This window comes from Mustela nivalis (assembly GCF_964662115.1).
Source record: "Mustela nivalis genome assembly, chromosome: 13".
Classification (NCBI taxonomy): Eukaryota; Metazoa; Chordata; class Mammalia; order Carnivora; family Mustelidae; genus Mustela; species Mustela nivalis.
Window position 1 is genome coordinate 8,301,027 of NC_139032.1, and position 15,195 is coordinate 8,316,221.

At 48.6% G+C, this 15,195-nt stretch overlaps 1 protein-coding gene and 1 long non-coding RNA gene across 11 annotated transcripts in view; one reads left to right on the top strand and one right to left on the bottom strand.

Annotated features, from left to right (window-relative positions):
• Positions 1 to 15,195, bottom strand: part of SMARCA2 (SWI/SNF related BAF chromatin remodeling complex subunit ATPase 2) — a 179,139-nt gene that overhangs the window by 161,862 nt on the left and 2,082 nt on the right. For 4 of the 10 annotated variants that reach the window (XM_082694437.1, XM_082694426.1, XM_082694436.1 and 1 more), the window contains exon 2: positions 3,280 to 3,543. In XM_082694437.1, coding sequence (XP_082550563.1) covers positions 3,280 to 3,507 — 228 coding nt within the window. In that variant the 5' untranslated portion in view covers positions 3,508 to 3,543. Of the gene's footprint in view, positions 1 to 3,279; positions 3,544 to 14,726; positions 14,970 to 15,020; positions 15,138 to 15,195 lie in introns of those variants that run through there. The other 6 variants (XM_082694438.1, XM_082694432.1, XM_082694434.1 and 3 more) reach the window with 5 other exon arrangements.
• Positions 3,552 to 12,691, top strand: LOC309845922. The gene is made up of 2 exons (XR_014301604.1): positions 3,552 to 6,842; positions 8,676 to 12,691. It is a non-coding gene; the product is annotated as an uncharacterized lncRNA (long non-coding RNA).

Here is a 15,195-nt window from a genome sequence, read left to right on the forward strand (position 1 = left end):
TCATGACCTGAGCCAAAGGCAGCGGCCCAACCCACGGAGCCACCCAGGCACCCTAAACAGGTGGATTTTTGTGTGTGTGTGATGTCAAACGTCTACAAATAAAAATGACGTCCTGCTCACAGATGCAAGCTACTCTTCCCTACCCTCTCAAGTCAGTCCTGAAACCTGCTGTGGTTGAAGGCGGGCCAAAGTCCAAAGGAAGGCTATTTGAAATGTCTGCAATGATGCTTTTTTCTTTTTTCTTTTTCTTTTTTGGTCATATTTTTTTTTTCATCAGGGAGAAAAGAACTACACGGAAAGTTTCAAAGTCGAAACCAGAAAGTTCCAGGCAGTCAGGAAAAGAGGAAGACCCGGGGCGAGGCGGGGTGTTGCCGGAGGACGGTATGACGAACGAACCGGCACCACAGACAGAAGACGACTTGCAAATGTTTTAAAGGCAGAGTTTGGGAAGAAAAAAGAAAAAGTCAAGATCACGGGGACTCCAACCAGGACGTGAGGCCTTGTGCCTAACAGGCACACGATAAAGAGCCATCGAGCTGACATTAATCCAATCCAGAATTGGGCAACGGAGCATGTGTGTAGGGGGTGGGGGGAGGAAAAGTCTATTCCTCCCCAAACTGGAAGAGCAATTTTCAGAACCGCCTGAAAGAAATAGTTCCAGGAGTTTATAGAAACCAAATGACTTCAAGCAAGAAAGTATGAGTGTTTGCAGTTTTACAGAAAGGAAAGTTAATTTCTGCAGAGTCAAAAGCATGCACTTGAAAAGAGGAGAAATTTACCATAAAGAGGATGTTCGGAAGAAAAATGGGAAGAATTTGGTATAAAGAGTGTCTCTGAGTCGGTTAAATAGTAATAATAGGGAGGAAATCAAAGCAACACAAGCAGATGTATTTAGGCCACTTGTTTATTTCCAGCGATGTTGAAAAGCGAAAAGCTGCATCTCAGAGGGAGAAGGAGGAGGAAGACAAGGCACAGAGCTGCCCTGGAAAAGGACTCGAGAAAGGGGAGGCATCTGGTCAGCAGGTGTGAACTCGAGGCTCTTAACCACGTCCCCACGCAGGGAAGCATCTGGGGGGTTGGTAGGAAGGAACAGGAGGGGAAAAATGCAAACTCCGTACAACGAGAGAAAAGTGAAACCAAAAAAGAGTATCGTGGGGGATAAGGAGAAGATACGAGAAAGGCACTAGGTCACAAAATAGAAGAGATCAGAAGAGATAATCACCCAGAGAAACGACCCAGTGCAAAAATCCATCCGGGACCCAACACTCAGTCATACCTTTTCACCTTCCAAATGCCTAAATGATACTAAAGGTCAACTAAATCTTTCCTCCAGATTTTATCTTTCATTTGGGAGGTGAGACAGCCTCGAACCGCCCTGAAATTATTCAAACCGCTTGGACTAAGGCCCACGAGTGACAGATCAGGCCTATAATAGCTCCCAAATTAATTTAATAGGAATGCAAGACAATGTAATGACTTTAGTATGTCAAGATGTTCAATACGTCCCCTCAAGAATATGATTTGGAAAAGAAGCAGCTTTATTTCTTTACATACTGGACAAGCTAAAAATATGTTAAAGAAAACAAAACAAAACAAACTCGAAAGCAGAGCAAGAACGTGGGGCTACAATGCAGGGTATCCAGTGTGTGTTGTCAAAGGAGAAGAGGAGGTTCCAGAGTCATTAACAGTGATGACGTGGTGGTATTATGGCGAAAGGAAAACAAAACCCAAAAGTCAGACCTGTGTGATGCGGACACCTGGATTTACCCAGGACCTTTCACTGAGCAGGGAGGAACGTGAGGTATAAAAAGCAAGCACAAATCTGTTACCTGGGTGAGGCCAGGATAAACCGTTTCTTTATCTCAGTATGGTTTTACTTTTCAAAGCAAGTATATATCACTTTCCTGATTTGAAAATCATCGAATAACCAGATTTGTTAAAAAAAAAAAAAATGGAAGAAGAGCAAAGGAAAGGAAAAGGAAAATGAAAGAAAAGGAAAAGACAAGACAAGACGAGGGTAAGAAAAAGGGTCTTCCCTTCTGGGCTCTGATGCCCTACTTTAAAACTGACCTCCAGTCCTACACGACTAGAGGAAAGACTTGCTCTTTTTTGATGTAATCCTTCTGTTTTAAACCAGGATCTTCCGTGGTCTGTGTACTTAATACCAAGAGGCAGCCTGACCGCCCCATGTATCTGCGACGTCATCCGAAAGGGATGGAAAACCTCTACTTGTCTCATCACACACGCCCCTCGGGTCACTGCAGTGTGGCCTCACTGAGTTTCACTGGCCACTTACTCACTTGCAGAGCCAACGGTCACAGGATCTGGCTGGCTTTCTCAAGAGGCAGCTCTCGCTTCTCCGCATCTCCTGGGAAAGGCCTAACACCTAGTTATACTGAAGGGATCCCTCCTATAGCCACAATCCAAGCCTCATAAATAGGAGAGTATTATAACCTCAGTCCAGAAACAAACAAATGGACCTGCGCTCTGCAGAGTCCCAGCCCTCTTCCAAAATCAGAATAAAGCCACTTGACGGAGGAGACAGCAAAGTGCATTTTAGGGAGTCCCTGGAAACTACTTTATTTCGATAAAGACTTAACAAAAAAAAAAAAAGCCTTAGAAAATGACTCGTTTACTTTCCACTCTGTGAGATCTATTTTTTAAAGTAAGTATCAACATTCTTAAAGAAGAATAAATTTCAATACATCCATTCGTGGATGGTATGTGATTTTACATATATGGCTGGAGAAAAATCAAGATTTATGCGCGAATATACTTACTCACCAGGCCCACAGCCCACAACCCACAAATCACAGAACCTAATTGTCAGAACTACAAATCCTATCTAGCATTGTTCAAAAAGCCAAGATTTGATCTTCTTTTACAACATCTGTAACAATAACAGAGCCTCAGAACGTATGTTTTGAATAATATACAAGATAAGACAAAGACCTTGCTTGATTCTCTTATTAATAAGAGTAGGGGGAAAAAAAAAGAGGGGGTGTTATTAGGGATATTAGCCATCCATGACTCAGAAGACAGAGTGAACAAGAAAAGAAACTCTTGGGGCGCCTGGGTGGCTCAGTGGGTTGAGCCTCTGCCTTTGGCTTGGGTCGTGATCCCAGGGTCCTGGGATCGAGCCCCACGTTGGGCTCTCTGCTCAGTGGGGAGCCTGCTTCCCTTCCTCTCTCTCTCTGCCTGCCTCTCTGCCTGCTTGTGATCTCTGTCTGTCAAATAAATAAATAAATATCTTAAAAAAAAAAGAAAAGAAACTCTTACCTTATGCATCTGGTGCATGCCTTCCTGCGGGAAGTCGGCGGACCCCATGGTCGGCATAGGGTGTGATGTGACACTGGGAGGTCCAGGGCTCGGCCCCATCATACTGTGCACAGAACCCGGGGACGGTCCGGGTCCTGGACTGGGTCCAAGAATGGGTCCAGGTGAGGGTCCGGGCCCTGGCGAAGGCCCTGGGTGGGGCATCGCGCCAGGGTCTGTGGGCGTGGACATCTACCTCTCCGGTCTTGACCAGTCAGTAGAGGGATCCTGAGTGCGAAGGAAGAAAAGAGAAAGGAATGTTTTCAACATGATGTTAAGATCAGAATGAAACAGTGTTAGTCTTTCATGGTGCCATTTCTGGAACAAACATCAAACAGGACTGCCCTGTCGCGTCCAGATGTTTGAGGGAGTGTGATAGAGATCCATCTGCCCTAGTCTTTATGAAGACCACTTGTTTAAAAGGGAAAAAAAAACCCACTCTAAATGATTCCCCAGAAAGATATAAATCATCCAAGATACAAAAAAAGACCCACTGGAGAAACTCAAATTTAACACATAAGCAGAATTCTAAACAAGTTGGAAATTTATTACCGGAGTCAACAGATGCTCTCCATTACTCACTGGCTTGGGCACCTTACAAGTCATTAACCCCCCAAAGCCATTAAAACATAAAACCCCTGAAAAAGTATCCAACCAAGACACATTTTCCTAAGCGAATGAGCGCCGGAAACTTCACAGAGAATTCTAGACAGTTAAACGGGGGGAAAGAAGTACAATTTCGGAAACAGAGAAGGAAAGAGAATTAGCTTGTGGGAAAAGCAGAGGCTGTGGGACAGGGGTTCAAATGCCGACAAAGAACAGCGACTGGCTGAGACCGAAACGCAGTGTAAGTGCTGTGTCACCTCCGGGCCTCCCCTGCCCCCCACGCATCATTACTGTCCCCACCGTCTCTGCTGTACCACAAGTGATCAGAAGAAACAGTTCACTGATTTCTTTTTTTTAAAGATTTATGTATTTGACCGAGAGACGGGGAGCACAAGGAGGGGGAGCAGCAGAGAGAGAAGCAGGGATGCCCGAGAGGGAGGCGTGATGACCCCAGGCCCCCGAGAGGATGACCTGGACTGAAGGCAGACGCTAGCCGGGCACCCCAGAAGGAGCGGTTTCAATGTGGTCCTCCTGCCGGCTCATGAATCGAAGACCACTTGGAGAACTGAGACCGGGGATTCAACCTCGGCTTCTCTGTGGCCCAAGATCTCCAAGAGAAGTCATCTGTGACTACCAGATCGCACCCAGCACGGACGGGGTGAGAAAATCCCAGTTCTCCGACTTTGGGAAAGCCAGATTCCGTCACCCACACTCCAAGACTTCTTGGCATCCCCTTGTCGTGGGGAACTGCCTCATGGTGGGCATGCCTGCCTCTTGGACGGGACCCAAAACAAGCAAAGATGCTGTTTCCCAGAGGCCGCATCGATGGTAACTGAAGAGCATCAGTGTTCGGTGCGACACAGGACCTTATACTACCTGGGGCCACGCACACTGTCCACACAAAAACTTTTCTGCTGTCAACCTCAAAAAACACAGAATGAGACCCTGTCGGTGATTTGCTCACCCGCTACTTAGTGGTAGGGCTGGGAATGGACCACAGGGGACCGGCCGCTCACGGCCGGGGATACGCAAAAAACCCACATTAGTTCCATTCGTCGCCTCCGGCTCTCCCCTCCTGCTGAGTCTCTGGAAAGTGAGGGCCTTGAGGGCACGGGTCCTGCTCCCGGTCACTCCTATGTGTCCTCGGCTCCTCCAGCCTGCCTGTCGTGTGGGAAGGGCTCAAAAAGGAGCTGAATGGAGGCCCACGGATTCCAAGGGCAAACTATGAATAGCACCCATAGCACCCGTTATTTGATAAATAAAAAATTAGAGAGTAATCCATGCCTGAGCTACGTTCACATAAAGAAATCTAGGAAGGGGAGGCAAGAATTTAGGCCATTCTGATGAATGAATTCGAGCTAAAACGGGAAGCAATGAAAGGCTACGTTGGAGGGATTATAACACAGTGTTTTGCTGATACAAGATGGGACTCAGAACCCAGCTGAAGTGGTTTCTAAAACAACAGGGAAGCTTCAAGCGTGAATTATAGCCTTGAATTCACTAGAGAGCCAAATGTTATTATTTATTCTTTGTGATTAACAAAGCGGGCAGAAGTAACTTTTTTTTTTACCTTTTTTTTTTTTTTTTGCATGCCACCCCCTCATACACAGGCTCGTTCAGTCAGCGTCCTAAATTTAGGGAGCTGACGTCAACTCGGAGGTACTACAAGTTATAATGTTCTTTCATGTATATCAGCAAACTAATACACCCCTTTATTTTTCAGTGAATAAAAGGAAATTGCTTACTTCCTGTTATGGTTTACCTTGACATGGGCTTCAATAGCTATTCCGGTAACCCACCAGCGGTCTGAACAATGAAGATACAAATCCTGAGCCTGGCGGTCCCCACTGGCCACATTTTCTGTTTTAACGTATATTGACCCTTAATCCTGCCTCGTGCCTAGGTATGGAATCGCTGCCGTGGGGGAATCTGGCTGGATGCTGGGATTACTTGTATACTGTCCCATACAAATGCTCCTCGTTTTTATGTTAAAGGCAACTCCTAAAAAGGTTCATTTAAGGGGAAAAGAGACGAGAGGGGGGGATGGAAAAGTACTGGATACCTCCAGGGACTGTGGACACAGCAACATGTTGTGGAGGAAAGTCCTTATGAAGAAGAGAAGCGTCCGGCGCCTGGGCCAACCGCGCGTCGCAAAGAAAGGCGCTCAGAGAGGCCGAGGAGTGTAACGACGGAGGAGCCTTGCCCCGACTCATGCAGGCAGGAATCATCCAAACCAGGAACGGGACACTCAGGCTGCTCTGATCGCGCCCAGAGATGCGGGTTCTGTCTGGTCTTCCCATCCCGACACCACCACCAACCCCGGGATCCGGGGCACCAGTGCTTTTCCTCTATAGAGTCTTTTTGGTTCTTCTGGGCTTGAGCATCTCAAGGCTTCCCCCACCTGTGCACCCAGGACTCCAAAGCATCTCGAGGACGGGCCCCAGTCCTGTGTGCGGTGGCCTTCGTGGGGCAGAATCTGGCCTGTCCCGGGATTCACGCCTCGCCACCCGCACCCCGGTAGACTGATGAGGGGGGACTCTCAAGGAGGAGGTCACAGCCCTGGCCTCCTGGCCCTCCCTCTGTATTTCTGCTGGGAGCTTCTTCGCGGTTGTGAGGACACAACCAGCCTTTCCCGCTGCGGAAAGCAACTCGGCTGCTGTGAATTACAGAGCGGCTGAGCTTTCGAGCAGGGGCGCGGGGCACTACTAAGTTACTGTGGTTCGGGTGTCAAGTCCAGTGTTGGCCAACTCAGCTTCTCCTTCACCAGCCACCCGGGGGTCCCTAGGAATCAAACCCTCTTCTTCCTCCTGCAAAGCACGGATGACAGCATGCAGACAGGCAGTGACAGGCGTGGACGCAGTAGGGACCTGGGACAAGCTCAGATCACCAGGACAGGGGAGGAGCTCACGTCTCTGCACAAGGTAACACTCAAAATCTGAGTTTCCCTTGGGCTGGGAGGTAGGGTGACGAGAGCTACGCACCGTCACAGAGGAGCACAGCCTGTCCCACAGTTACGAGGCTGACAGAAGGAAGGCGACGCGTCTGGGGTGGGGGGACAAAGCGTAAAGCACAGCGACCCCCCCCCCCCCCACGCACGGCACTGCGAGTCTCCGCCCTCCCGTAATGCGCTCCCTGAGGGCTGGCCGCCCTGTTCTTGGCCAAGACATTTTCAGCAGTACAACCTGTCTTTTTCTGCATCTGGATCCTGCCTTTACAACTGGGGAGTGTGTGTTTTTAAAAATAAAAGTCGTTGGAGCTTCCCACAGCGGCAACCACCCCAGATGCCTTCCCTCCTTCCTTCTCTCCTGAGCTGAGCAAGCCCCAGCGCACCCATCATGATGCATATTAAATAGGAGTTTGACTTCCTGGAACGTGGAGGGTCGCCAGCCTGACCATGACGACAATGACCAAACCTACACCTTTTCCTGTCCTACTGTGATCAGCCGAAACACTACTGGCCCCCCCCCTTGCCGTCATATTTAAACATGCCCCCGGGGGCGTCAGAGTCACAGGAGCAACCTGAGTTGAGGACACCTGCTGTCACATCCCCCCTGTCAAAGGTGAGGGCAGGAAGTGAGAAAGGGACCACGAAGCTGGCTCAGAGTCACATCTGTCGACAGAACTCCGCATCTCCTGCCGCAGCCCAGTGCTGAGCCACTGAACCCCTGGGGCAGGCGGGAGCCCCATACGTGCAGGAACCCGGAACGCAAAGAGAAGGGCAGAGAAGTCTCCAGGTGGCAATAATGGGAGGGCTGAGGTTCCGGCTGTGATACTAGATCAACCCATGAAGGGACAGAGAAATGACCAGAAGCCCGGGAGAGCATAGGAGGTGGACATGAGGTCGTGCATGAAGGTCGCTGAAGTCTAATCAGACGTCCGGAGGGCCCATTTTGCTTGTCCATTCCCAGCTGTCCTGAATCTCCACTGCCCACAAGGCAGGTAGGAGGCACAGAAAGGCCCCGAGGGCTTACCCCGAGGCTCCGCCAGTCTGATAGGGAAAGAGACTTTTCCATAAATAGCAGTGGGGGCCCAGATGGAAGCTCCTGCAAGACAAGAAGGCAAACAGCAAACAGCTAAGGACGGACAGGAGAGACTGCCTGCGCTCTGCAGGGTGGAAGGAGGCAGAGGGAATACCGGTGGGCTTCCTGGAGAAGGTGACCCTTCAGCTAGGCCTCCAAGGAAAAAACCATAAAACCAACCAACCAAACAACCAACCAAACAAATAAATAGATGTATGTCTCCCAGACACTTTCGTTTTCTAGGCACAGAATGGGTTTGCGGGGGGAGACAGGACATCCCGACTCGACAGCGACTCTTCAGTAACTCAGGCGAGGAAGCATGGGCACATCCCGGCTTCCCCGCACATCTTCATCGCTGCCGGACTTACACAAAGACTGGGGTCCGGGTCAAAGGTGGCACATTCGCAATAAAAACTAGGCCCTCCTCGCATCCCGGGGAATAGCTCCGTCCTTTTAAAGTTCTCTGGCTGTTGCGGGAGAACTGCACGGCTCAGGAGATAGTTAAGATAAGGGTTCTTTTTATGTCTGTTTGCTGATTCAGAACATCTCCTGACCTGAAGCGCTTCTCGCTTTCTGTGCAGCTCTGTATAAAGGAATTGATAATTCTCCTACAAGAAGTAGCAACATCTCTCCAACGGGAACAGAAGCGCTGCTGTGCTTAATGGGGGAGTGGGGCGTGGGCTAGAACAGCAGTGAAGATAAAGAAAATAAATCCACCAGAAGTTTCTTTTTCAGAGACCAAGGTTGCCTGGATAGACAGCGAAACATTACCAAAAGGCCTCCCACTCCTCGGTCTGGGACGTGCAGCTTGAAACAGTACACGCCACAGGGAAAAACCACGCCGGGCCTGAAGTTCAACGGGACATGTCACTGGACCCCAAATTCTAGAAAAGCCTAGAAAACATTTTCCTCCTAGTGCTTTCTGTCAGTTTCCCATTCAAAGTCAAGTAGGTTTTAAAAAGGGGTTGGATTTGGGGCGCCTGGGTGGCTCAGTCAGTTAAGCATCTGCCTTGGGCTCAGGTCAGGATCCCAGAGTCCTGGGATCGAGTCCCGCATCAGGCTTCCTGCTCACTGGGGAGCCTGTTTCTCCTTCTCCGTCTGCAACTCCCCCCTCCCCCCGCCCACTGCCTTGTGCCCTTTTCTGTCTCAAATAAATAAATAAAATCTTTAAAAATAAAACAATAAAAATAAAAAGGGGTGGGAATAAAAACACGGTACTCGGTCCGGCTTTTGTGACCTTTTCTGTCAAACGGCGAAGGAAACAAATGAGGTTAGCTGCTGCCTTCCCTTGAAATAACCTGGCCTGGGACTGTCCTTGCCCAGAATCAGACCTGGCCAAGGCTCAGGGGAAGCTCTGTGTGGGACAAAAGAGAACACAAACATTGCAACAGCTAAGTCCTGCCCTGCCCTTCCCTGGGGATGCTCAGGAACCTGGCATTTAACACCATCACCCTTCAAGATGGTGGCCTACCTATGTCACAATCCCAGGACCTCCTCCACGAGGAGAGCCAACCTTTCCGCTGAGGAAAAAGGCTTCAGAGGAGGGTGTCTATGAGCAAACCCAAAGTACCAGAAAAAAGTCCCTCAGCAAAACAACACTAGGGCAGAGCATCCTTTTAACGCAGGACTCATGACCTTTGGTAGTTATAAAGGTTATCACCGATGGCCATCACTTCCAACATTTAGTTGAACCCAAACTGCTAGGCAACTGGCCAAAACCACACCACGCCAACCAAACTGACAAAAGCTCGCTTCAGAGGACGCCACCCTGACAGGTACCGTCCTGTGTCCATTCACATGTACAACCCTCCTTCCTCGGTTCTGTGAGCTCCCTGTGCAAGCAGCCTCATTTGGGATGCTGGTAAGAAATGATGGTAGCCACCTCCTTCTCTGTCCGCTAAGATAACTGCATTTACACATGAAACCTAAACATATGAGTCTGAAATACCTCTTTTAAAAACTCTTCTGGCTGAGAAGGTGCGCTATGACTTTGCAGTAAAGCTCGACCCTTCTTTGCTGAATGAACCTCAGGGTTTTGATATGCCCCACTTGCTGGGGCTTTCAGAGTAGCCACAAAAGTTCAAGTAGGAACCCTTCAAGTTCACTGCAATTAAAATGGATAATGGCCATTTACTGCTAACATGCCCTTTAAAAGAAATCACCACCATAGCTCATTGGACCTCAAGTTTCAAGTTCTTCATCTACAAACTAGGCAAAACAGTCGTCGGCTACAACCACGATTCTGATATGAATCAAGTAAAATACCACATTTGAAGACACCTTATGAGCTCTGCTGTAAAAATGTACATTACCGGGACACCCTTCCAATGGTTTCGACACCCACCCCAGCCTCGAATCCACAGGGCGATGTAAACTATTTTTGCTCATGAAGTCCCTCATTCAAAACTTCTGAGACAAGCCTCCAGTAAGCACTGGATAAAATATTCCTGCAATAGTCCGGATGTCAAGTCTTTCTACCACGTCCAACATTGTCTTCCACAAATTCTCCCCAACACGAACCTCCTCCCTGAGCCATCAGGTCAAACGTCTTCTCATGGATTCTTCAGACCAGTCCCTGTAATCTCTGGATTTTTCTTCCGATGCTCAGTACCCCCATGTGCCCCACCCCTCCCCACAAGGCTACCCCATGGACCTGCGACAGCTCCCCCCGACCTCTCCCTGCATCACGAGGCCTGCGCGGTTTACCATATTCTCAGATCTATTCTTGAAAACACAACTGCAGATTTAATTGTAGATTTAATCTCAGTTGTAGATTGTGTACTTTTCACGGAGTTATGGGCTTGGCTTAATAGCATTTTAGCACATGTATGAGTACGGCACAGCGGCAACAGCCCGGGTCGCTGCAGATGCTACAAAGGGCAGCATGTGCCCACTTCAAAAGCAGTGCGGGGAAAAGGGGAGAGGGCTTCCCTCCGGTCCATTCCACTTGCAAGTTCAGTGACTTATCTTCCAGTGGGACGAGAACAATTGGGATACGCAACATCAAGTGGGTGAAGAAATACATAATCATCCTCAAGAAGAAAACACAAACACAAACCAACAGACAATTTCCCTGGGGTTACTATTAACCTACCAAACAAGACATCCCGATATTTTTTGCTCAGATATGAGTTTTCTATTTTCAAGTAATTTAAACTTCCAAATCCTGAATTCAGCTTTTAAGAAGGGGTGGGGGGGTGGGGGGGGATTAGAATTATATTTAATGGTTTTTAAACTTCAAACTCATTTCAACTCCTACGGGTTCCACTGGACAATTCATGAAAGGGTCAGCCCATATCTGGAGGAGATCAGCTCCTAAAAAGTTCCTAAAACATCAGTGCTTGCATCACTGTAGATAATGGTGTAGATAATGGTCTTGGTGTAAAACCGATGCTTGGGTTGATACTTATGCCCCTGAAAATACTAGAGAAAGCTGTGATTTTTAAAGCTTTTACATGATACAGGCCTATAGCCTGATTATAACTGTGTGAATGTTCTGAAAGTCTTACATAACGAAGAAAGCATCACAATTCACAGCTTCAATTACATAATAATGTGTTATAAATCCAGACGCCCAGAAGGGCACCACTTACGTCAATATTTCAGCCAAAATCCTGTATTCTGTATCTAAACCATCATTCCAAATGAGTGAATTAGTAAGTTATTCACCCATAATTAAAATCAAAAGATTCCTCTATCCAACATCGTAAAGACCCAGCAAGGTGGTTTCTGAATGTCATCAGCTCTATGATATGTTTTTGCTGAGGTATAATTATTCAAGCATCTTTGACTGTATCTTTAAAACCTGTAATACTGACAGTCTAATGTATCCTGAATACTTCCAGGGAAAAGTACTACATTCACATGAGGAAAAAAAAAAAAAAAACCAGTCATAATAAATAGCAATGAGGTGTAAAGTTTTGCAAACCCACATTGCAAGACCCCATTTAACTTGCTGATAAATAACCTCAAAGTACATATGCTATCTTTCATAATGATTGCGGCAGCACTGAGTTTTAGACTTCTGTATTCTCTGGTAAATATAATCATGACTTCCTATGCAGAAAAAATAAACATCTCAGGCCTTCCTAAGTACTCTACCAAACAGCTTTACCGCCATTCCTATTTTCTGCTCGCAACTACTTACGGAATGACCCGAGACTTTTTCAAATGGCTAGAGATTAGAGTTCCATCATGCAAACTCTTCCCAAGACGACAGAGAAGTCAGCATCCTCTGTAGGTCTGAAACAATCTACAGAACACATTTAAGGACAAGGAGTGATTCAGAAGACCACTCTTTCACACAAGAAAGTGACAAGAGAAAAATCAGAAGCAGCTCCCAAATATGGCTTTCCCATTAGGGAAATTTTCTCATCTGTTCACCAGAAACACTGCAGAAGAGAAAAGTGACTCATTTGTAGGGAGTTCTCCCAGTCCACTCATGTTAAGCAACAAACTGTCCGTGGCTCCCCTGAAAACCAACTTGACCCCAAACAGTGGGAATCAAAACTTGGGCTGGTTGAAATCAGGTCCTATCAACACTCCCTCACAAGGCCAGCGCTGGCAAACCCTGCCCAGCATTATATTTGTGATAATTCAGTACTCGTGGCAGCATGTCAAGATGTCACCAATCATGATTTATTATTTCTCTGGAGTATCAGAAAGCTGCTGACCTAGGGCAGTTTGACAAACAAAGACCTTGTTTACAAAGGAAGACTTCTAAAGGAAAAAAAAAAAAAGAAAGAAAGAAAGAAAGAAAAAGAAAAAAAGCCAGGAAAACACTGGAGGACACCACCATTTTCATAGCTTATGAAAAAGTTTTCACTTTTCTGATCTTGCTCTAATAAAATAAAAGCCTTTAAAATGAGATGTCAAAATTTTATAGTAAAGTAAGGGGCATCCAAATGGTCTCCTAGAGAGAATGGGATACGCTTTTACACTGCCCTGTAAATGTCTGATCTTAATCAAAGACAGAAAGTTTTGAATAATTATTTGCCAAAGTGTTACTTTCCAGTTACACTGTCAGAAATAATTCCAGCATTAGCAATAAAATACAAGCAGAAGCACTCTTTTTTTTGGTCAATTCCAAGCCTCAGGTATTGGTCAAAGCACCTTTCAAGAAACTTGACAAGAAATGCTCAAAAACCACTTTAAAACCGAACAAAAGAAAAGATCTAAAGCTCCTTTGAACACACTCTTGCGGTGAATATTTTCTTAAGACGCCACAGTGCAGCTAGTCCCAGAGCTGGGATGTCACTGCTGTCACTCAGAAGAGAAAGGCTGCATTGAAGGAGACACTCCCTCCCCTCTGACCATTCTTCAAGGGTTCTGATACCCCAAACTCCTAATTTATTTTCACAATCTTATTTACCCACAAGGCACCACCTCTGCTTAATGCCTCCAATCAGGTAAATGGATCCCAGTGCCCAGGTTTGGATTTTTTCCTTAGTCCACTGCCATAAATATCTTTGGTACCTAACAGGTATCTCCAAATCCCTTCTTCCTAGTGCAAACACTGGAGTCAGGGAACTTAAAAGAAAAAAAAAAAAAAAAAAAAGTCCAGGAGAATAAAAGCGCAATTAGATCCCTAAAAGAGGGAGTGTGTCTGGATTTGCATAACAATACACCAACTTGGATAAAGACCTGCCACACCTCTTAACACTTCACCAGCGTGCTCAAAGTAGGCTGGTCGCCTACCAGGTCTAGTGTGAGCAAACAAGCCTGGGGCAGTGGCCCTGCCCCCCCCCCCAATCGACGCAAAATATTACCGAAATATCTGAACGTGCACATCGAAGGGTCTATACACACCTATGCTGGTGGGTATGGCTTTTATTTTAGTCAAGCTCTCGGGGCCTTCTGAGTCTTCGCTGGTGCGGCAGAAATTCTCTGCTACTCCACACGCCAGCAACAAGCTTTCTGTTCCTACAAGCGTTCTGCTCCTGGGAGCACGGCACGACCAGGTGTAAATAAAAAAGTCCTTTGCAATGGGAGTTTAAAATTTAACTCTGCTCTTCATGACGCACAGATGTTAAAAATATCCGCCCCATGCAGGAGGTGAACGTGTGTATCCTTAACGCTTCCCCGGGGCTCTAACATTTCAGGTACTTAGGAATGGAGTCTATCTGGTGACCAGGAGACAATGATGACAGCTCTGCATCAAATATCGACCCCCGTCGCTTTGTGGTTTCGAAAGCACCAACGTCCACCAGATTGGGGAGGAAGGGAAAAAGGCGAAACCTTGCAAAACTCTCCCAAAAGTTATATAAACAAAGGAGGGGAGAAGCCCAGTGTGGGCTTTGCACCCATGTGCTATTAAAATTACATAACACCCGGCGCAGACACGAGAGAAGGAATGGATTCTGCACGACAGCCCCCTCCCCTTCCCCCGACTCCCCAAGCCCCTCTCCTTCTCTTCAAAAATCCAAACGCCTGGCAAGAGCAAAGGGACGACTCGGCCTATTTATCCGATCGCCGGAGTAAATCCGGCGAGAGTTGCAGGCACGTCTAGGCCCAAAGTTTGCATGTGCAACAGCGGCGACTCCGCTCTCCGGACCCGGGGGAGAAGGCGCTGACCAGCGACAGCCGCCGGCGAGGCCTTCTCCGTGCCCCCTCGCGGGGCTTCCCGCTGGAAAGTTTTCCACGCGACCGAGCGGAGGGCGAGGCGCCCGCCTGCCCCGCCTGCCTGACTTTGCAGGAAAGGCGAGCCGGGAGCCCGGAGGGGGCCGGCAGGGAAAGAGCTGGAACAAGCTCCGCACCCGGCGGGCGGCGCCGGCGCAGGCTCCTTACCTGGGGGACGCGGAACAAAAAGAGGCGCGGGGCTCGGCGAGCCTGCGGCGGCGGCGCCCCCGGCGGTCGGAGCGGGGCTCCCCAGCCGAGCCCTAGGCCCGCGCCCGAGCCCGCGGCCCGGCCCCCGCCGCCGCCGCCGCTTCCTCCCTCGCGCGCGTCATGTCACGGCGATCAAACATGTCTGTGTGCGCTTCGCTGCTGTGACTTCCTGATTCCCCGCCGCTCGCGCGCGCACACGCACACTCACTGCCACACGCACACGCCACCCCCCGCCCCCGGCCCCCGCCACCAAACCTCGCCTGGTCCTCCCGGGGCTCCCGGCGGCCGCCGGCGCCTCTGCTCGCGACGCACGGGCCCCGGCGCGCACAACACACACTCACACTCACGCGCAGACACGCTCGCGCCGGCCCCGAGGGCGCGGAGACGCGAGCGGCGGGAGCTCGCCGCCCCCTCCCGCCCCCCTCCCTAC